Here is a 24363-nt window from a genome sequence, read left to right on the forward strand (position 1 = left end):
TTAAGTCCAGACAAAAACCAACATTGCAGATAAGCCCAGGGGCGACATCATGAATAGAGCTTGTCTTCGATAAATGAGGAAGTAACGACGGGACGTAACTGGAAAAGAAAGGAAAGGAACTCTGAGCAAGGACGACGAGAACTATAACGCTTGCTCCGAAATCCCTTGCGGTTATAGAGGGTGGATTAATCTTCAAACCGTGGTTGGTCGTTCAAACTCTAGTAGAGATACATATTCAAGACATTCCAGTAATTTTTCCCATACAATAAGGGTTTACGAATTGAATAGACGTCATATGAGCACTTTAATTGGGCCAAGTTCCGATGTAACGGTAGATATATTCAAGACATCGTTCACTTGATATAATGGATCTATAATTTAACCGAGATTTGGAATTATATAGATAATTCTAGTAATTAGTCGCATACCATAGTGGTTTGAGAATTGAATAGATGTTTTAATTGGCCCAAGGTCTATTAGGGTAACACGAAAATCCGGTTAGACCGAGTTCGCAAATCTTTTTAGTTGATTTTACTTTTGTTACTTATAATTTTGTTGTTATCTATTATTTTTTTATTTATTTGAATATTTAAATATTTTTAAAATAATTTGAGCCGTTTTCAATTTTTTCCGATTTTTATTAACGGATTTTCTTTTCCATTTCCTGCTTATTCGACAACCCTGCTACAAAGAACTGTGAAACTTGTCGGTATTCCCACTCAAATCACTTTTTATGCACAAAACACACACATACACTCACCGTGCGCCTACGCTCCCGCGCTCTCTCTCTCTCACTACCAACACACACACACACAAAACAAATGCAAACAATGCCAGATTCCAGAGTCCACAATGCAACTGAGCGCGCTGGAAATGCAATTAACAGAGAGCACACGGCGCATAGTAAAGCATAGAACGCGATAAAGAGCGAGAATATGTGCGAGTGTGTGCGAACAAATGGCGAGCGACTCCGGCAGTGGCGGCCATCGGAAATTCTGGTATAACGCAGTCATCAGTAGTTGAACGCGTTGAGTGCTTGCGACATTTAGACGTGGTGCGGTCGTAACGAGAAATTGTGCGCGGAACAAACGCACCGAGTAAACATAATCTAAAATAGCTAAAACAAGACTACACAAAATACAAAAAAAATTGTAGAAAAAAGGTAAAAACGAATGCATAGCGAATAGCAGCAGCAAAACGCGTGTGAAGTAAATGTACTTGTGTGGAAAATATTGTGGCAAATTTAAGCGTTTAATTAAAGTATTATAAAAAATATCACAGCAGCATATATATACATACATATGTAATTACCGAATTACGCGAAAAACGAAAGGCGTACTACACAGAGCTGCAATAAACGAAGTGCGGTGGAGTGCGCGGCGGAGCATCATTTGTGCGTGCGAGCAAATTTATGTGTGTTGGCGTTGTGAAGGCAGCAGCCAGTTCGTCGGTCTGACAGTCAGTCAGTGTAGGCGCCGTATACACTGTATAAATTCAATAATAGTCAATCTTTTTTTTACCGTCTGTGACTTCTCTACCATTTTCATCCAGTGCCAGTGTCTTTTTATTAGTTTGTGTTGTTTTTTGCATTTCTGCTGGTGAGACCAAGTTGTGCGCGAGTTGCCAGCTTGTTTTGTTAAATGGCGAAATAAATCTCGCACGAGCTGGTGTTGTTGTTGTATTGGAAAGTACAAGAGATAATAACAAAAATAGATAATTAACTGTGTTTGGTGCTAAAATTGTTGTTGTTCACTAAATGCAAAATGCCGGTGATTAGCGCGCGCCAACATACATAGATACATAACTACAAAAAGACAACGCAACAAATCAGTGGAATTTTACTCGCTTGTGAATGAACGAGCGCCTACTGCATTTCCTCAACTCACACCTCCCGGCGTACGCCAACAACTCAAATATGCATTTCTTGTGTGCGGCGAAACGCCAACGAGTGCTTTGCTTCTAACTTCTCGGCGCGCCTCCACAGCATCGACGCCAACGTAACTGCAGACGAAAAGTAGAAGAAAAAAAGTGTTACAGCGGTGTCTGCAAGTGCTCCACTGTAGGCGGTTAATCGTATGAGTCCGGTCGTTCGGGTGCCATTGTAAAAGTGCCGTCATATGTAAAGCCTCAAAATGGCTGCATACAAAGCAAAAAAAGTGTTGTTCGAAGAAGTTTAATTTTGCCATCGCAAAAGCGGCCATATAAAAATGAAAATTAATTAATTAATAAATTAATGCTCAATTGTCGAGTGCTGCGTGCGTGCGTGCTTCGCGTTGTGTTACGTTATTCATGTCATTTTTATTTTGTATTTCACTGCTTTGTTTAAGCGCATTTGTGTGTGTGTTCTTGTTATATACATACATAAAATAAATTCAATATTTTTTTCTGTCTGTCTGAGGGTTGTTGTGTGTGCGCGTGTCTATGTCTATGTCAACTCCGCAGCGGCTGCCTATGCCTATGTAGTCAGTTCGATAACGTAAAATGCGTATGCTGCATACCGTTGCGCCTCACTCCTTGCTACGTTTGCGCCATAATGTAGACCTTTGGCTTATTGTCTTCTTTTAGTTATTATTATATTTCAACTTTTGTGTTTTGCCATATTACAGTTCGCGTTATTGTTATTAAAAACCGTATCCGTCTCAGTAAACATTAACGTTGTTATTTTCAACGTAAACACCGCTGCCAGCCGCCTTTGCACTCTTGTGCAGCGTATGTCGCCGCCGTAAAAAATAACTTTAAAAGCTAAACAAGTTATTTTTCTACTTTTTATTTTATTTATTTTTATTTTTATTGCTCTTGCTTTGGCGCTTTCTCAGTACCTTTTTCGCGCATGTTTATCCATTTTGGCTAAGTGGAGGCCGCTGGTGTCAACGTAATCATCACCATGATGATCATCTGTAAATTCTCTCCGCTATGTTTTTTGTTCTGTTTTATTTCAATTTATATGTGTTTATAGTTGTCAGCGTTGCTTACGCTTTGCGTCCCGGCAGCTTTAACTTCACTTCGTCACAGCGTCCACTACAGGGACTAACTACGCCGACAAGTTCGTTGCTTCGTCGATTTCTTGCTGTTTTTTTTACTGAGAAATTTTCAATGTTTTTCTTTTCGACTTCATGGCGGCGGTGGCGGCATCGCGTATCTTATGTATTTCTTCTGCAGGCCACTTTGATGTTTGCCGACCTGTTCCGTCTGTTTGCCAGCCTTCCTGCTGATGGGTTAATTTTCGTGTATATTGTTTTTATTACATTTAATGAAAAGGGGCCACAACACGCAACCTTTCGATACGTTTTTACGTATGGCAAACACAGCGGAGGGGTATGGTTGGTGGACAAACCGGTAGTTGTTGGCTATTTTTAATGGTCGAGAGTGCGAAATTACGTACGGTAGTCGAAAGCAATTTGTTATGGCATGAAAATATATGAAATATGAAAATAATACACAAATCATGCGCGTAAAAATTGAAGAAACAAAAAAAAATGAAAAAAAAAAATAAATAAAAATATAAAAAGAAAAAAAAAAAAATAAAAAAATTAATAAAATATAAATAAAAAAAAAATAATAATAAATTAAATAAAAAAAAAAACGAAATAAAAGATTATTATTTTAAAAAATCGTTCGCATTAAAATATAATTAAATTTCATTAAAAAAGTGTATTGTGTTTATTGCAAAAAGTGTTTGTGTTTTAATATATTTAAAATTCCTCTTTTATCCCCCTTAGCTATTCGCAAATATTTTCAGCCGTTGAAAATAAATTTGAGCAAAAATATATAAATAAATCTCTGGGATTTAATTCCTACTTTTATCACTACGTTTTTTTTATTGTACGTCGTTTGAAGTGAATATCATAAAATTTATAACCAAACGTTATCAACGTATCAAGCAAAATTAGAAACAAAAATTGCAACAACCATGTTTAATAGCTACAAAAACGCATCGACAACATCAACTACTTGGATAGCAACGTCATCGACGGCTGCAGAGATGACGGCAGGCAAACGGCGCGCGGCTGGTGGCATTTTAACCAGCCACACACCAACACATGCCATGCCCATCAGCGGTAGCAGAAAATTTCTACTTGCGATCGCGCTGTTTGTCCTGTTGGCCAGCGTTAATGGTGCTACTGATCAGGTGAGTTAGTGAATTGGTTATTGGTTATTTATATGGAAGTTGTAGAAATTTTAGCTAAAGAATTGTTAAATGCATTTGATGGATATGCGGGGTTATAAATTTCTATTTATTAATTACTTTTTAGTATTTTTTTTAAGAAAATATTTTTTTTATATTCAGTTTGAGGTTAGAAATGTACTTATATCTGTTTTGAAAGGCTGTATTGATTTACAATGCTATGAACTCAGATAAAATCAGATCTTCTCACATTTGACAATCAACTGATGGTGAGAGACCTATTGATCTCAGAAATTCGATTTTTTTTTGCTGCAACAAAGACAGATTCTTTGTTAGTTAGTTGTTTATAAACTTTTTCACCGTTCTAGTTCTCTTTTGACGGAGGTCGTGGGCTACTCAGTCTGAGTTCCTAAATTTAATATGAAAAGTAGACACTGTCTTACCTTATTTTATTCCATTTTCCAGAGTTTAAACAATAAATTCATTATTATTTTTATGAAAATGCATATTTTTCACACAAGCCTTCAAAAAACTTCACAGTTATCGCTTTTGTAAAATTTCTTAAATATTTCGAAAAGCTGTTTTGCAACAACAAATTCAAAGTTTGATTGTATAATCACATATTTAGTTCACAGAACACATACTTCATCTCATGATTTCCGAAAAAAACAGCTGCATCAATTCATTAAGATCTCAAACAACTCATTCGTCACAAAAATAATTTCTAAGAATTCAATGCAAATAATAAATGAAACAAAATAATAATGAGATCGCAGCAAAAATTATGCTTATTCAGCAGTTGTTCCAATAGTAGCGATGGAAAGCCTCAAAAAGGTGTAAATAATTAAAAAAGAAAATTGCTGACATTTACGTGAATAGTTATTAAACGGTTATAAATTTGCAGTTAAACGGTATTTTGCGAATGGCCGGCATAAGCGAACACATGATAGTGCAAAAATATACAATAAAAGAGAAAAAAATGTTGTGGCTATACATACATACATATGTGGGGGAAGGCTTTGATGTTGGGGGAGCTAAGGAAAAAATACCCACAAAGACATGAAGAGCGTGGTGTCGATGGCTTATAAGTATTTTATATCACTATGGGCTCTTGGGCCAATCGAAACACTTTGCTCACACTTCAGTTTTTCTTGGCAAATGTTTTTAGTTTTTTTGCTTTTACGCTGACGAATGTCTTCTACCAACACAATTGGATAGGCACGTTAGTAGTTGTCCAAAAACAGAAATAGGTATATACATACATACCTTTATATAAGAAAACCCGCCTTAGTAGAAAAAAACCTTTGCGAAATCGTCACAATATTCGCCCCATAAGGAAATGGAGTTTCACTCGTTTGCTACAATGTTTTTTGTTGTAGCAATGGCTACAGCAATAGTTCCTTCTATATACAATGTATAACCAGTTGTACTTTTTATATATGTAGGTATCACTGTTGTTGTTGTTGTTGTTGCGGTTGCTAGTTGTTTACTCGTACTTCGCTGATGTTGGTGCCATTCATTGCAATTGCCTGGTCCATTGTATGGACGTTATTGCCCACAAGAGCGTCTATTCATCAGACTTTGCATTTATCAGTAGAACGGTTGTGCGCTGCTTGTTGTTGTATTAATACTTGCAACAGCCATTTTTGCATTGAATACTTCAAAAAAAGGTCACATATGTACTTGCAAAGAGACCAACATACAGAGAAGTATAGAAGTTGATATCGAATATTTAAGCGCATTAACCATGCAATAGTGTGTTTTCACTATGCTCCTTGATATTGCATAGCTTCTATGTTTTTTGGTCTCTTGTGCACAATTGTTGTTGTTGTTTGTCATTTCTATTTCATTTGTCTCGGTGCCAGATATATTGACAACTGTCACTCCAGCCATTTGACGTTTGATGTATTATGGTTGTTGTAATTGTCTGCATTGTTGTTGTTTTTTTTTTTTTTAATTTCTACGTATATGCATTGTGGGTAGAATAGTTGTTGTATTGAAAGATACTTACTGCTGATGTTTGGTTGTTCTGTGGCAGATTCAAAATTTTGGAGTTATCTTTTGTATGATTGTGGCGTAGATGTCTGTACACTTACATGCGAGTATACTCCTTATACTCCTCTCCTTCACTTTCTTTTTGGCATGTGTATCAATATTGCTCATTGAAGTGGCTATTTACAACACCGAGCGTGTAATACTAGTTGTAAGAGGCTTAGCATTGTTCTCTGAAGCATCCCAGACAACCAATATTTGAATTGCTTGTGCTTAACAAGATAGGGGGGTTTACTGTTAAATGAGAAGAATTCTCCTCCTTCGATCTTAGAACAAAATTAGGTGTCCAAAAATATTTTATATACTTAAGATATTATTCTCTTAAATAACTCTTCTTCTCATCTTTGTTTTATAATGAACTCAGAGGTTAATAATTACCGTAGTTCATAGATTCTTTAAGTTGATGTTATTATTATACAATAGTATTTTCAAAATAATATTATATTACGATCAGCTGGGGTAGTCATATATGATATTAGTAATAACAACTCGTATTGTTGGTTAGACTCTAAATAACTGTCGACCTTAACGGATTTCTTTGATGTTTAAAAAATGGATGGTATAGTGTATCAGTCTAGGAAAATAATAGTCTTATTTCTGTGCTGATAACTGTAAGCAACTTCCTCACAAATAATCGGTGGATTTTAATATTAGAATTATTCTCGGAAAATCTTTCTTGTCTTCTGAAAAACCTAGAATTTCTACTACACCTTTGCTATAAATCTTCTTCTTCTAAAAGTTTTACTTATTTTCTTTACTTATTTCAGAAAGCTACTCGTGAAATTAATGTTTTGGTCCAGTATGGCCTATCATTAAAAATAAATTCCATATAATTTAGATTTGTCAACAGCAGTGATTACAGATGCATGTGTCGGAATTTTCTTAAGAAAAATTGCATAATTAAAACAAATTCATTGAAACATTAATTTATTTTATAATACTAATAAATATAATTAATCAATTATTTAACATCATAATTGTTGAAATTCTTTGAAATTAAAAATTTATATGTACAAATGTTTATACATCATTGACTCTGGAGGGTCAAATTTTATTATGCTAGTGAATTATGATTCATCGAATTGTTTTTTCAGTTAATACTTTTTAATGTCGAAATTATCAACTTTTTCTAGAACTGACTAATTATACAATTCACTATCGCGAATTCTTAATAATTTTTTTTTACTAACGGTTTCAGTCTTCAGATTGCATTAAGTAGCTATTAGACCTTATTAATTTTTGAGACCTGGATTATTATTTGGATTTGTCCACCTTTTGCACAGTTAAGTTAAACAAATCCTAATAAGAGGTTACACCTAAAAATTAGGTTTTTCAAACGTTTTTCCTGAAAAAAATGTTCTAAATTAATTACTCTAAGAATTTGTACACATTTTATGGTGACTTGGAAGAGTATTGAGTAATTTAATAACAGTTTTTGAAGCTGCTACAGCAGATCTTCTGGAACCTCTCCCAAAACAGGCGTTTCGCAAGAGAAGTGGATCATCTGTAATGTATAATCTTGTAATTATTCGAAAAAATACGCAGAATATTTTTTTTTTTTCAAAATGGCGGCTACTAAAAATTATTGATTTTTTGACATAATCTTGGCTTTAAATTGTGTATTAAAAAATAAAAACGATTTATCGGTAATAAAAAATATTCGATTATGAACCAGAAAATATAGTTCAGAAGCCTGTGTAAAACTTTGAGACTCATCGGTTCAGTCATTTCCGAGAAATTTTGGTCACCGACTTTCAAAACTCGGTTCGAGCCTATTACTTTCAAATGCTCAGATGTATGTTTATTACGAAAATGAATTAAATAAAATGCATTTTTTGAAAATTCTAGCTAAATTTAACCCCTTAAATCAGAAGCGATCAGCTTTGATCAGTAGAGGAGGAATTCTGTTCCAGCAGTACAACGATAGAGCACATATGTATAACGTTAGTGACTCTCCAGAAGCCCCGGAAGCTTTGTTGGAGGGTTCTCATGGATTCATTTTAAAGTTCGGACCTGGTACCAAGTGATTGCTATCCGTTCCTGACTATGGCGAATGATTTTGCTGGTGAAAAATTCGCCTCAAGAGAAGGTTGTGGATATCGACAATCCTCTTTTTTGTCAATACTTGGACGAGGGTTTTTTATAAAAGTTATGAACAAAACTATGCTACATAAAATCTTCAACTTAACACAAAAATAATGGCGTTCTTTTAACTGGAACTTATTTACTTATAACTGGATATTTATCCTTGCTTTGAAACAAGAATTCCGATTGATACTCAAATTTATGCACATGTGGCCACACTGCAATTTCTTTTTATGTCCAAAACTCCGTTATCTTTAAATTTTTTGGAGACTCATTATAAACAATTAACGAATTTAAAATATTTTCTAACTCCTTATTTAATTTAAACGATATTTATGCTCAAAGTTATCCTCCTTTTAATTGCTAAATGTAATTTGCAAGCCAATGCATCAAATTCGCAAGCAATAAATTCCACAAACACGGAGCCCACACGTCGCGGCCAACACAAATGACTTCACTGACTCAACAGTGGCAGCGACAGCGACCCAGCGTCAATAAAAGGCAATCAAGGCAGAGTCACACAGAGGAAGCGGTTATGCTGTCGCACTCTAACGCAGGCGAGTTGAGAACGGTTAAAAACAACTATTGGAAACGGATGTGATTGCCATGTTTTGAAAGCAGCGACGGGCGGCAATGCCAACAAGACAGCGAGGCAGGAAAGTGCCAATGTTGCATTCGATTTAGTAGTGATATACAAGTTGTTATTGTTTTTGTTTTTGTGTGCTTTTTTTTTGTTTTTTTGGTTATGGCAAAGTGACTGCACATGTTTTGTATACAAATGAGTAAGGCAGTAAGTAGCAAGAATTAGAATAGAAAAGCGACGTAAAGCGAATGGGCGAATAAGAGTGTGAACAGCAGTTAACGATATGATGATGATGAAGAAGAAGAAGTGGAAGAAATAGAAGCAGTAAATCCAATCAGCTTGGAAGTAAGCAAGCCAAACAAGTATAAGGTGATAATGTAGCGAATGGATGATACCACGAGAGAGAGAGCGTGTGTGTGAGATAGTTGTGAGAGCGCCAGGTAGATTTGGAAGGTAACTCAATGGAAGTATCACAGGGAGAGAAAGAGCGCAGAAGAAGCAATGAACAACTGAAGTTATTGAAAATGGTTAACATGTGAGAGCGTAGTTGTAGACGAAGAAGTAGTTGAAAAATAAATCGAAAAAAGCGAAGGCGTAAGCGGGGTGTTTATTTGTTTGTTGGCTTGAGCAAAGAGCGGCGAATGATTGCTGTTGGAGTTTTAAGGGCGACGAAGTTGTTGACAAAAGCGACAAATGAAAATAAAACTGAAGTTACTGAACAGAGAATGCTGAAGAAGTGCTATAAAAACAGCTAAAAGGTCTAAGCTAAATATAAAAGCAGCAGAACAGCAGAGCAACAGCGAAAAAGAGCGAAAAAATCATAAAAACGAAATGAAAACATAAAATGGAAAATTTGACGAGAGCAATTCGCCAAGTTAAGCATACACTCGTAATTACAGTAGTGGAAAAAATACGCTAGACAGTTACAACAACAAAACTGCATAAATGTTAGCAAAAAACACACGCGTAGCTACAACTACAACAAAAGCAAAAACAAACTAATGACACCAAAGGTGAGGCAGCAGCAGCACTATTTATTATGGTAGTAATGGCATGCGTGTGCGTCAACTGCGACGTCAGCAGCGCCAGCATAAGCTGCGACCGCGCCGCATGTGTGCATTGGCCACAGCACCGCATAGACGGCAAGGCAAGGGTAAAGTAATGCAAAGCAATGTGTCAATACTCGGGAACAATGCGCTGTTGCCATATTTCAATTTTTGTGGCTTGTCATCTGCGGTATCAACGTCGTCGTCGGCTGTATCTGCTGCGTTTGCTATCTATCTCGTGTGCGCTGGCTGACTGCTTGTTTATTTGTTTGTTGTTGTTGGTGGTATTTTTTTGTTTGCACTATGCGTACATTTTAGTTTGTGGGTTTTTTTATTGCTGTTGTAATGTTTGTTTGTGTGTGTGTTGGCTTGTGTCTGTGTGACGAAACTGCGCTTGCCGCCTGATGCCTGCCGCTGCCTTTGACTGCCTGACTGTTGCTCCGTGCGTTTTGGAATTTTCTGTTTTTGTTTATATTTCGCATTCAGTTTTTTTTTGTTTTTCTATTTCATTTCATTTTATTTCGGTATTTGTTTACTTCAGCTGCGGGTATGCGCGCATTTTGACATTTTGCTGTGGGGCGAAAAAAATCATAACCAAATTTATAATTCCTTGATTTTTGCGGTGCACTTGTTTATTTGTATTTTATTTAAATTTTTTTCTAAAAATTTTTTGGTTTAACATTTCACAGCTGCTGTTAAATAATGAGTCAAATGCTGTATTCGCTATTTTGTTGTTGTAAATTTACATACATTGCATATACACATGTGTGCGAATAACTGTGATTCACGAAATGTCAACCGCATGTGAATACAACAACAAATAGAAACAATAAATTATGCATACATAATTAAAATAGAATTTGATAATTATATCATTCTTGATATTAGGTAGTGTAAATAATGGAAAAAGCAACAACAACAATAGATATTGCAACAATATTTAGTTCGAAATCTAATTAATTATCGTGAATATAAACATTTGCAGGGTTGTATCTCAATAAAGTAGCCAAGAGTCAGTGTATACGGATGTTGTTGTTGTTGCTAGCGGTTTGGAAATTTTCGGGAATAGTTGAAATTGGAGTTGATCAGGGGATTCAGGGACTGAACCGATAAAAGTTCGGTCCGTTGCGGTAAGAAAGAACCAACTCTCATGGGATCGTGTGGAACCCGTTCCATTGATGGAGATTTCGAATGCCATTGTTGTTGTTGGCAGCATAAAATATTCCTTATTTAGTTTAAGTTGGAGCTGACAGTCTCTGTCTCGAAGAAGTTTGGGTTCTATGCGATAACATGGAACGATCTGTCGTGAGGTCGTGTGGAACCCACTCCAATGGTGGTGATTTCGAATACCTTAACTAGGTTGGAGCTGACAGTTCATAGTGTTAAAAAAATTCGGATCCATTGCGATAACATAGAATCAACTATCGTGGGATCTAATGAAATTTTACTTTTAGTTGATTTCAAAACTCGTGTTGAAGCAATTCTGAAAATACTGCAAGAAAATTCCTTTAGCGAATTCTCGAAACGAAAAAGCTTCTTTCAGAAATAAATCAGCTCTTGGAAAGCCTTGGAAAATAAAGGTATATTTTTATTGAGTTGAATCCACCTCTTGCTCAGCTTTGGCCACTAGGAGGGGAATTGTGTTCCATGCGGATCATGCTGGACCACACATATCGTTACTGACTTGCTAGAAGCCCCTGATCTTTCTTGGATGGTTCTCATACATCCATCTTAAAGGCCAGAATGGGTACCAAGTGATTGTCAACTGTGCCAGTTTATGGCGAATGTATCTTTGGAGGTGTCTCAAAAACTGTAATGCATTCGATTCCTACTAACTAATTTAATTAAAGAAGAAGAGGAAGAAGAAGAAGTCAGTTATTTTGACACGCTTTATTATTTTATTTTATATTCCATATTAAACATATACATACATATATATATATATATATCAACTAACCATTTTAAATATGCATAAACAAATACTCACCATTTTCAATCTATTTGCGCCGGCTGTCAACATTTTAATTGCTTCTTCAGTTTTTTAATGACTTTTGCACATGCCACACATGTCACACATGTTTTTGAATGCGTGTGGCACGCTCTCCCTCGAATTTATCCAAAGTCAGGTTTACATGCCGTGTTTGTGTTTGTGTTTGTAGGCGATTCTCTGTATGTGTCTGAATGTCAAATGTCAGCAGACAAACCGGAAACGACAAAGAGTTGGCATTTTTCGATTTAAGCATAATCTAGTGGCGACATGTTGAAAATAAAATAAACATATTTGATTCAGCACTTAAAATTCATATTTTATGTGGATTTTTTTTTTTTGTTTTTGTTAATTTGATGAACTGTTGTATTTCTTATATTAATACAGTTGGTGGGGAAAATATGTTGCTTATTGTGTTAATGCTAGAAATTTGTTTGTACAGTTACTAGGAGAATTAATATTAATACGAAAAATAATATAATATAATATTCGTACGAAAAATATGTATTTCATTTACAAACAAAAAATAAATTAATTAAAAATAAAATTTTTATATTGAAAAAAAAAAATATAAATAAATAAAAAAATTCTTGGCAAAATAAAAAAATTAATAAATAAATTAAAAATAAATTTTTTTGGTAAAAATAAAATAAATATTTTTCGTAATAAATATGAAATTATTTTTTCGAATCATAATTAAGAATTTAAATAAAATACCTTGGACTCAAAGGAATTCAGAAACTTATCAAATTTTAAGTTTTTTGGTTCTGAAAAATTAAAAAAAAAATTTTTGAAAGAAAAAAATTTATTTAAAATATTTAAAAATATTATGTTAATATATAAAAAATAATAACAATATCTGACTCAAGGAAATTCAGAAAAATAAATTAATTTTATCGATTCGTAAGTTTTTCGTTTAAAAAAAATAATAATAATAATATGAAAACGAAGAAAAATAATTAAATTTAATATTTTTTAATAATTTTATAAAAAATACCGTTATTCTCAAACCGAATGTGAACTGATTTAAATTTAAATTTCTAATTAAAAAACTCAAAATAAATTGAAATCGAATAGAACAAAATTATCTTTGCAAAATAAATATGCATAAGCAATAGCGATTAAGAACGGAAAAAAGTAAAACGATCAAAGCTTAAAGAGAGTATGTGCAGCAAGTTAGCCATGTTAATGCACATACCATATTAGCCAACTAGCCAGCCAAACGGCCATGCTTCATCACAACACTTACTCACATATCATATATACAAATGAATATATGTATATAGTCATGTGTCCGTCTAGTGCCTGTCGCCCGTTGCTTGATATCCGACGCCTTTCTAGTGTGGCTTCACTCGACTCACTTTCAACTCAACTGCACGCAACTCGAGTTGTGAGTAGTGTCATTTGACGTGTTGTTGTTGTTGATACTTTTTAGATGGGTATTCCCCTGTGGTGTATGGTCGCCAACGGCTTAAGTTCGCCGCCCACTCAAATAGCTCGGGTCTTTGGCACTAAACAAACGCATTTGTTTACATGTCATTAATGAAGAAGAATAAGAAGAAGAAATAGAAAAAAGTGATGGGTAAAAAACAATCGTTGGAAGAGTAGTAGAAATGTAGAAAGGCAAAAAAGGCTTAATATAAACAAGAAAATGTGATTGCAAAGCAACAAAGCTAGAGATGTGTATGTTTACATGTTGAACCACGCCACATGTAATCTGTTGGAAGCATCGGATAAAAAAAAAACCCACACAAATCCCTATTTATTCTCATATATATGTAACTACTTGTGTCTATGTGTGTATGACTGCATGTGGGCATCTTTTTATTTGTGCTCTCACTCATCCGTATGTTTATCTGTGAGTCGATCCCTCGGCGCCTAAGCAGCGCTATGTTTTCTGACTTTTATTCTACTTTCTCAATATTGCTCATGCCCAATCAGCGTCACAAAAGCGACTCCCAGTTGTGTGTCCGTCAACTTGGCCAGCTCATCAGCTTTTGTCTTCTTTGTATGTTTGTTTGTTCGCTTGGCTAAGGCTGATATGATATGTATGTAAATATACGAGCGTTCTTTGGAGCGAATACTTGTATGTGTATGTGTTTGTGTCCAATAACTAATTGAAATAAATTTATACAATTTCCATGTTTGATCAAAAGATGTCATTTTCGTTTTTTGATATCAGCGCGGTTGTAATCTCATATCTCAACGCTTGCTTTGAACTTTTATACCCACATACTTAATGGGAAGGAAGTGAATGCAGAAGAAAGAAGGAAAAGTCATTGATTGATAAAGATAAAAGTGTTTGTATGTATGTATTTATTTTTTATTGATTAAGTTTGTAGGTATTTTATAGGCAATCTATATCTAAATATTTAAAGAATATACATGTAATTAAAAAGTAGATTAAATGTAGGCAGAAAGCCACAGCGGAATCGACAACAAATAATGTGATAGATAAACCATATACATATGCAGACATATATATAAAATTTTTAGGTTAGTTCCTTGATATAGATATGTATCAGTTGATCCATGAAAAATTAGAATCACCTAAAACCCACGCTATGAGTATCGTTTAACTTTCTTTGTTTCGAACAAGAGCGCTTCATAAATTTGGTAGCATTAAATGCAAGCTTTGCCGAATTAGAGTTGAAGAGATTGGGTCCGATACCGATGATTTTTACCCAAAATTTATTTGAAGCACGGGATCTATTTAGTGGCACGGAGTCCTAATAAGCTTGGAAAGTCCATAGAACCCTTAAAAATAGCTTAGTTTCTTATGATATGTGCCATTAATATGGATTCATTGGGGAAAGGAAGGTCCCATATAACTCCTGAATACTCCAAGAATCACCTTGGTTAATTTTATTGGAGATTCTACAACAAGAAGTTGGTTAGCGATCTATGAAAGAGGATTTATGTTGGGAATTTTGATCTGAGAGATTTATGCTTTCGGATTGCACACAAGATTTGGGCGAAATTTGATATTCTATATCGGTTATCTGGAGAATGTAATAATTTTTCAGAACCTCTTTTGCCACAAACCGGTAATTCCTATCGTAAAAAATTGGCTATATATTTAAAAAATGTGATATTATGTTTTAATTCCGATTCCGAAGTTATGTTACGGAAAGAGACATCATCGCTGATTTATTAAAAAAAGAATATTTGTAATTTAACAGTTGTTAGTCCATACAGTTATTTCTCGAGGATCTGGTTGAAGTTGCTCATATCAAATTGTGCGAACTTTTTCACTTTATTAAGACCACAGGGTGGTTCAAAGAAGTGGTGTCACAATGGGCCTCCAAAAGGCCTAGGTGCGTCGTTTTGACAATCACATAACCTAACCTAACCTAGTCCATACAGAACGAGAGAAGAAGAGTCTACGCCAATAGAGAAGAAGTCCATTTAAAAAAACTTAATCAATAAATTGTTAACTCTGTCAATAATATTGACACAGACCATATATTATAACCGAATTTTAAGTATCACAGACTTGACTTTCTGATTTGAAGAAATATATATATTATATAATACATTATATTAATTTAACATAAGTTTCGTCAAGTTAAGTTAAGTTGTGTCAGGCTAAGTTAAGTTAAGTCAATTCAAATAACGTTCCGTTTACATTATTTTATTTGAATTACATTAAGTCACTTTAAGTTATGTTAAGTCAACTTAAATTACATTAAGCCAATTTAAGTTACGTCAAGTCAATTGAAGCTGTGTTAAGTTTTCATTGTTTCTAATTAAATATCAAATGAATATAACTTAGTAATGTTAAGTTAATTTAAATTACGTTAAATCAAGTTAAAATAAGTTGTTTAAAGCTAAGTTAAGTTAAGTCCGTAAATTAAAATTGCTTGTCACTTTAATTATTTTATTTGAATTGCATTAAGTCACTTTAAGTTATGTTAAGTCAATTTAAGTTACGTTAAGTCAATTGAAGCTGTGTTAAGTTTTCATTGTTTCTAATTACAATAAGTAGAAATAAATATTAAATTAATATAACTTAGTAATGTTAAGTTAATTTAAATTACGTTAAGTCAAGTTAAAATAAGTTATTTAAAGCTAAGTTAAGTTAAGTCCATTAAAATTACGTTAAGTTTTCATTATTTTATTCGAATTATATTAAGTTACGTTAAGTCATGTTAAGTCAAGTAAAGCCATTAAGTCAACTTAAGTTATGTTAAGTCAACTTAAGTTACGTGAAGTAATTAGAAGTTCCGTTAACTTTTCATTATTTCCAATTAATTAAAATCCTCACCCCAATTTAACTGCTTCCAACTTCATTCAAGCAGCCAAAAGTCATAGCAAACCTATTTAATTTATATTAAAATTCCTTATCACGAAATGAAATTACTATATAACATATTTGTAGGCGCCTATGTATGTATGTATGTGTGTGTGAGTGTGGCTTGTGCACGTATGTGTAATAATTACAAATATTAATCCTTAACTCATGCAACCTCAGCCCTTTTGTGTTTACCAAATGTTTATCGTGCCGAAATAAATCTCATTGGTAAGCAGTCGACGCCGCCAACACATACATCGCACTTTTTAGCGCATGCCGCCAAAAACAACAAACACACATACACATACAAACACAACTTAATACGAGACAATGAACGCTTTGTATACGAAAGCTAAATTTCGTTAGAATGTCATATGACGATTGCCAAAGTTGGAGAGTTCAACGAGGAATTTTACATACATTCATGCATATCAACATACGAAAATGCATGTGTGTGTATTTGTATATCCTATTGTCAACTACAAACATAATGAATACACACGCCATTAGCCTTTAACCCTTTTGCTGAAACCTCAACTTAATTGTGAATAATTTAAGGGAAATGAGCATTGTGTTACCAACCAATGACCCCCTCTCCTACCGCTATCGCTTGCAACGGCTGTGTATGCCACCATACGCTGCCGCTTCATTATACCGCTACCACTTAGTTTGCCTGCGCGAATATATACTATTAGTGTGTGTGTTTGTGTCCGTTGGCAGCAATTTGGCGCTGTCTACTTAAGCTACCGGGTGGATTGTTGCCAATTTAAGCCGCTTACGTTTGCACCAAACTAAGCTTACAAACACATGTAAACACACAACACATACACACACACACATATGCACTTATAAACAGTCGCATACAATTTGGCAATGGAGCCAACCATATTCGTAAGCAATTCGAAACGCCGCGCCACACCGCGCGAGTCACAGCGCTGCTGGTGACGGGTGTGGCATTGCAGGTCGACGAAATGCAAGCATCAGCCTAGCACAGAGGATATCGAATTCATTTCGCACACCCACTAAAATTGAGGCAGCGACTGGCGCGCGCCGCAAAGCGTGGAGGTGGAGTTTTGCGGGCAACAGCAGTTTTGTAAATCATTAAAGTTGGATGCCATTAAGAACATAAAAAAGTGTTCATATATACAGTTATGTATATGTATCTGTAAATAAATATATATGTATATTTGTAACGGTAGCGATTGCATTCGCCACGGTGGGGCTTCTTGACTCAGTTGCGGAATTAAATTTTAGCTTATAGCTGGATTTAACAAAATGTCTCATGCATTCGTTTTATATACAAACATGTATATTTAAACGTTATAGAGACACATTTACGTAAATAGAGCTGTGCAACCCTTTTAAATAGCTAACTTGAATTGAAACTTTTGCAAATACGCCAAGTACACCTTTGACATTTTCATGTGTATTTACCACTTTCTTTTGACTTTGTCAGTGAAATGCATATGCAGCGCTCTTGTAAAATGAAATGAAAAGAAGTGAAGTAGTCTTTAAATCTCAATAGTAGTTGCATTTTAGACCCAGCGTAAGATTTAGCAAACATCTATTTTACGCTGAAAACGTTTCTTTGGTAAAAGTAAAGCACTTTTAACATTTCGTTGAATTTTAGTTGTGTGTTTCTTATTCACTGATGTCTCTATTCTGGTTTCATTTACGATTTTTTAGCTCTGCGCCAAAATGTAGGCAACAACTTATATTTTGTGGCTTAAAAATTAATATTTTTATGCAAGCGAGGACTCTAAACATAAATTATATATACATTTTCTTATAATTGAAAAATATAATATAATAAAATATATGAAAATCAAGCAATTAAAAGAAAATCATAATAAATTATATTTGTAAAATTTTAATAAAAATTTTAATTTGAAAATAATAATATTTAAATTAAATAAATGTATATATCAGAATTAGACAAATCAGCATGAAGTTGTTAAGGTTTTTGACTACAATAAAATAATATCTGATTCATTACTCTTTTTATTAAGAAATCTTTTAATAAAAAATCAAATAAAAATCGGTTTGATATTTTTTAGTTCCTTATATTTTTTTAGTATTAGAATTATAGAAAATAATTAAAGAAATAAAAAAAATTTAACACTTTTGATATTAAAAATTTTAACATTTATATTTTCTTAAATTACGCTTAAATTTTTTGTTAATTAAATTTATTGGTTTTTAGGAAAAAAATTTTAATTTTACTATAAAATTTAAAATTTTTGATAATTAAATTTGTCTGTTTAAATAAACAATTTTTTGAAACATTTCAACAAAAAATGTTTCAAGCATGTGTTAAAAAATCAAAAGTTACAAGAAATAGTTAAATCGCTTATTATATTGGCTAGTTCTGGCTTTATGTATATTTTTTTAGCTTTGCGCCAAAATGTAGGCAACATTAAATAAATAAATCAGCGTAAATTGCGAAAAAAAAAACAGAAATATTTTTTTTTTTTAATAAAATGAAGTGAAAGAAAATAAAAATAAATTAACTTTGTTCCGATAACCAAAAAAAAAAAAATAATTTTTTTATAAATATGCTTCATTTTGCATTTTCGATGGCCTTCAGCCTTGAGTATGCAACATTGAAGTGAAACAGCTCATGCGTTCTGCGAATTGTAATATAAACAAACAGTATATGACAATACAAAAACAAAAATTTCGTTTATTTAAGGAAATCTTCCATGTTATTTACAAGAACAACTACTTTGTTGTTGATTTTTTTTTTCAAAGTAAATCAGTTTCTAATAAATAAAACTGATATATTCAGGTGGTTACATGGATATATTCGTGGTCGAATCTTTCACTAACGGTAATTTTAAGAATTTTCAATACTACATGTGAAACATTTATGTATATAGATATTCTCCAACTGAAAATTTGATATCTAGCCGATATATACAAACGTCGATCTGCTTCAGCATCACAATGCAATAAGAATCAAAATATCAAAAAATTCTTCTGTGAATGCTTTAAAATAACAAAACGAAATAAATACAATATCCGTGTATGTTTTACAGCAACAGCAACAACAACAATATTTCGTATGTAATACGCGCGTTATTACAGGTAGTCAACAAGCGTAACGAAACGTCACCATACGCGCTATGCATGTTGTTACAACAACAGCATGTTGCAAATTCCCACAATAATAACAACAACATAGAAAATAAGAACAAAAGTACAACAAACATACTTGTGTCAAAAGACAAAACAAACAAACAAATAAATGAAGACAGCAAAGCGACATGCTGAAATGAAAAGTTACGTGACAGTAAATTATATGGGGGAAACGCAAAGTAACAAAACAATATTATTATTATTGTATTCGTAGAATATAACAGTACAAGTTAAAGGTGATTCATAATACATATATATACAATGGCTTTATGTGGCTGTCGCTATGTGCGTATATTCTTATTTTTTGGGATTTATTAGCAGTAGCAGCACTTAGGTATGCATGTGTGTGTGTCTGTATGTATATATTATATAATAAAGATGTTGAAGGTGTGATAAAATTATTTATGATATATGATATTTATGCGCCATTTCAATGTAATTAAGAAGAAGTGATTTTTGGAAGATTTTTTTTGGAAATTATTATATGATTTTCAGTTTTCTGTGAAAATTTTTTTGTAGAAGATTTTAGTGCGAAATCGATAAATATCAATTTACAGAATTATACATTTTAATTTAGCAAAGGCAATGGTGTCGAAAATAGTTTGTATTTTCTAATAAACCTAAAGAGAATAGTTAGTAATGTTTCTGAGACTCATAGGATGCTTTAAGAGACAGGGTAATTATTAATTCATCAAATTTGAACTTTGTTCAGACATACTTGTTCCGAAACCTTTCACTTGGGAAGATCAGATCAGAGTATTATTTAAGAGAAGGGAAATTGTTTATCAACTGAATAATCAAAAATGAGCACTGTTCAGACATACTTGTTCCGAAACCTTACACTTGTCAATGGTTTTTCACCCAGCCAAGATCAGACTATTTCCAATATATAAGATACCATCAGAAACGATCATAAAGTTCTATTTCGGGAAGATCAGATCAGAGTATTATTTAAGAGAAGGGAAATTGATTACTTGATCAAATTTGAGCACTGTTCAGACATACTTATACCAGAAGTATGTACGTTGTAATGATTTTTGACACCTAACTATGATCAGGTTATCGAGGTTATCTACCAGTTAAGACCATAATGGTTCTATTTAGGGGAGGCTAAACTTACAAAACGAAAATATAATGTCTTCTTCAATAGTCTTTTTGAAGTATGTCGAAGTCAATACGCGAGAAGATGTTCTTATTAATCTATACTACTATTATAAAGAGCAAAGATATGTATGTATGTTTGTATTGAATAAACTGAAAAGCTACTGTGCCGATTTCAAAAATACTTGCACCATTGGAAAGCTACATTCACCACTAGTAACATAGGCTATATATGTATATTTATTGCTAGAAGAATTTCAACTTTCTGGAAATAGTTCCCAGGTGAAGGTATCAAAAAGGCTCCGTGATGGAGAATCTTAATCTGAAACTGAAAATCGTCTTGCAAGTCATTCTCTGCGCATCGCAATCGCGTGCCAGAGAGTCAAGTAATGAGCGCTCGCAGCTGCTTGCTGAACAAAATTTCAAGTACACTCTTGAGAGTCGAGTACAACGGACACCAAAGACTAAGGGTCGTAACTAAAACTTGATCATTACAAATAAAATATAATTTCATGTTTGAATTTTCCTCATTTTATTTTTTTAAAATGGACAAAAACGCGAAAAACCTAATTTAACTGATTTTATTTTCAGTAAAATTTGGATTTCTTCTGCGGCCCTTTTTGTTTTAAACACTTTCGCCGCAGAAGAGTGTCGAAATGAACCGTAAATAACGTCTCTTAAAAGAATGCTTTTAGCGTTTGGGTTTCCCCAGCGTACAGACATTTTCCACGGAGTTTACGGAAATGTGTGGATATTCAAAAGATTTCTTAAAAATATAATGGAATTTTAGGTATTTAGCTAAATAGCTCGCACAATGACAAATAATAATCCATAATCAAAATTCCATTATCTTCCCCTGACTGACCAAGCAAATAAAAGTGGAATTCGAAATCCGCAGTTTTCATCGAAAAGTAAGGTACCCACGCACACACAGGCACAAAATGCATTTAGAGACAGAAAATTAGTATGCACTACATATGTATTCATGCTTATATGTATGTGTGCGTTTATGAACATACATATGTACGTAAGTATGTTTTCCCCGCCTTGGGGTCGCTACGATTGTAGCGCAAAACCATCATAGCAATCAAAGCGCAAATCGATTTGCATTTGCAACGGAATTTTTCGCACCCGCAGCAGCAGTTGGGGTCAACAACTGCCGTATTGGCAGTGCCGCGAGGGCTAACATGCGTTTGGCAACAGCAAGCAACGGTACGCGGAATCAGTTCACGATTCCAAGTTGTTTATGACGTTGTCCCCACTCTACCTCTCACACTGTCTTCCTTTGATTGTGCACCATATTTCGTTTGCGTATACGGCGTTGCCACCTTCGCACACTTCATTAGCAGCGACAACAACATCAAGTAGTTAAAATGCGCATTTGTTGTTAACGCATTTGATTGGCTACAACAACAACAATACGCATGGTAAATAAAGAGATTTCGACATCAGCTGCTTTGCTGTCATCCGTTGTAATTTTGAATTATTAGTATTGTTGTTGTTGGTGGAGTTGTTGACTCAGTTCAATTGATGGCACTGGCTGTTTGACCAACGGCACCAGTTTTGAATTTTTGAAAATTTTGCTCCGTTATAAATTTTGAAAATGTATGCAAGAGAGTGACGAATCGCTTAGTACTTTCTCTGTGATTTAGTATGATATAGAAGCCTCGAAATGAAGAGGGAATTATTCATATATCACTTATTATTAATTATTGCAAATACAAAAAAAAAAATCCCATTCATGCCAAGGGTAGCTGAAATTCAATAATCTCTCCTTTTTTGCATATATTTTGTGGGCGTAAATTGCGATTTATTGCTCTGCTTGCCACAAAAAGCAGAATGCAAGAAGCTTAATGGTGTGCTACGTTAACCGCACGTAACCGCGATACCATATTTAACACCTTACACAAAGAAAAAAAAAAAATAAAAAAAATGAATAAAAATCGCTAACGCCACTGTGGTTATTTAAAACCGAATGTGCTGAACCTTGTAGGTGTTGTTGTTCATCGCTGTGGCGGCTGTAACCGCATAATCATCATTTCGCAATTTTTTTCACACGACTTATATACATATATACTTTGTTGATTTAAAAAAAAGTATTATTTCTAAGAAATAAAATATTTTTTTTATATTAAAATTTTCAAAATTTAATATTTTGGTTTGAAATATCGTTAAATACGGAAGAATTTTATTTAATTATTATTGGCAACTCCATTCGAAGAGCTGCTTTCATTGTAGGCATATCTTAGACTTTCCTGAATGTTTTTTTAAACACTTTAGTTCGATTAGTGACAACTTCATTCCATTTTCATCACAGTAAAGCCTCTATAATTAAAAATATTCGGTTATCATTGAGCGTTAGCGATTCCCATTCACAATAATGTGCCGGTCTTGATTATCAATACGGTCCAATGACGCCGCCGGCCCATGGACCACACCAAACAATAATTTTTTCGGGATCCAATTGTGACTCATGGAATACGTGTGGATTGCTGTCTGGCCAAAAACGCATATCCCAATCATTTTCAAGTTGTTGCTTTGTTCAATTCACGAACATACGACGATTCTGGTACTCAAGCAGCTTCAGTTCTTGTGTCAATTTGATTTTGTAAGGATGTAGGCCAAGATCTTTTCACCGTCACAGTGATGCCCAACGCTTGAGAACGACGTGTGAGAGACTGATTTGGGTCTTTTTCAATTGATGCGCTAGGGACAGCAATATTCTCGACACTACGAGCACTTTGTCTCACCGACACTGAAACATTTTTTACTGTCCCAGTGGATTCAAATTTTTCTACCAGACGCTCATTTGTTGATCTGACAGCACGATTATGACGACCATAAATTGAACGTAGCGCTCTTAAAGTTGAGGCCACTGACTGGAATTTCGGTAGTAAATTTTAATAATTTCGATTCGTTGTTGGATGATGAAATGTCAAAGCTTATTGAAGAGAAATGTTTAAAGAGCGGGGTCTACTTTTGTAGCGTCCCTTTTGAAAAACCCTTTATAACTTATAAAATTTAAAATTACTGTTTTATTTTTGTAAGTTGGCAACTCTTTTTAAGTATATGAATATATAAGCTTTAACTGAAGTAATTTTAGCTTGGCTTCTTTCGCACCTGAGACGAGTGTGTATGTCTCTTAGGTTTATATCTCGGAAACCGCTTGAGGTTCAAAAGTCTCTTACAGTTATAAAAAAAAATTCCCATACAAATAGTTCTCACATGTTTTCCAAAGCCTTGAAATCCCAGTCTTAAGAAACATTCAGAATATTTTATTTGCCAAAGGCAAAGAAACTCATCCAGAATCACTACCAGAAATTTCATTAAATTCGGTAAGAAATTTTCGAATTGTTTTTGTAAGAAAAATTAAAAAAATTTGTAATTTTTATAGCACATTTCAGTATATTTTCATAGAAAAATTAAATTAATTTTCTTCAACAATGAATAATCAGGTTTGAGTATATAATTGTGTCACCAAAACAAGGTGTAACAGTAAATACATATATACATTTGCATACTCTCATTTAAAAAGAGCGCGAAAATATGGCAACGCAAACCATACAATTAATATGCTCTCATATGCTTCGAACCACTAACGGCATATGCTCACATATGCTCAAAATCAAAATCAATGAGTGAGTAACCGTTTAGTTTCCAAGCGCTCAGCAATTGTTTTATTTTTCATAAGCTTACGTGCGCACGCCTAAGCTGTTGAATAATTGAGGAAATGCTAATCGCGTACTGAATATATTAAATTACAGAATATTACTAACTTGGTATAGAATATGTAGCTATATATAGGACTGTATATAAAATACCTGTCGGTACAGTGTCAGGTGCTTTGCCGAGCCCATAAAAGTTAGCGAAAAGCACAGGTCTGCCGTTTTCAGTCTAGAATATTGTGGAATGGCTTAGAAGATCGGCTCGCGTGCCTAACTATTTGAGCAC

At 33.9% G+C, this 24363-nt stretch overlaps 1 protein-coding gene across 8 annotated transcripts in view; it reads left to right on the forward strand.

Moving 5' to 3' along the window:
• The first annotated feature begins 1000 nt into the window (after positions 1-1000).
• The window catches only part of Sdc_2 (syndecan), a 381173-nt gene continuing 357810 nt past the window's right edge, over positions 1001-24363 (forward strand). For 5 of the 8 annotated variants that reach the window (XM_054232891.1, XM_054232892.1, XM_054232893.1 and 2 more), the window contains exons 1-2: positions 1002-1162; positions 3720-4129. In XM_054232891.1, the coding sequence (XP_054088866.1) occupies positions 3911-4129 (219 nt within the window). In that variant the 5' untranslated portion in view covers positions 1002-1162; positions 3720-3910. Of the gene's footprint in view, positions 1163-3719; positions 4130-24363 lie in introns of all 8 variants that reach the window. The other 3 variants (XM_054232887.1, XM_054232890.1, XM_054232888.1) reach the window with 2 other exon arrangements.

This window comes from Zeugodacus cucurbitae, chromosome 6 (assembly GCF_028554725.1).
Source record: "Zeugodacus cucurbitae isolate PBARC_wt_2022May chromosome 6, idZeuCucr1.2, whole genome shotgun sequence".
In the NCBI taxonomy this organism is placed as follows: domain Eukaryota; kingdom Metazoa; phylum Arthropoda; class Insecta; order Diptera; family Tephritidae; genus Zeugodacus; species Zeugodacus cucurbitae.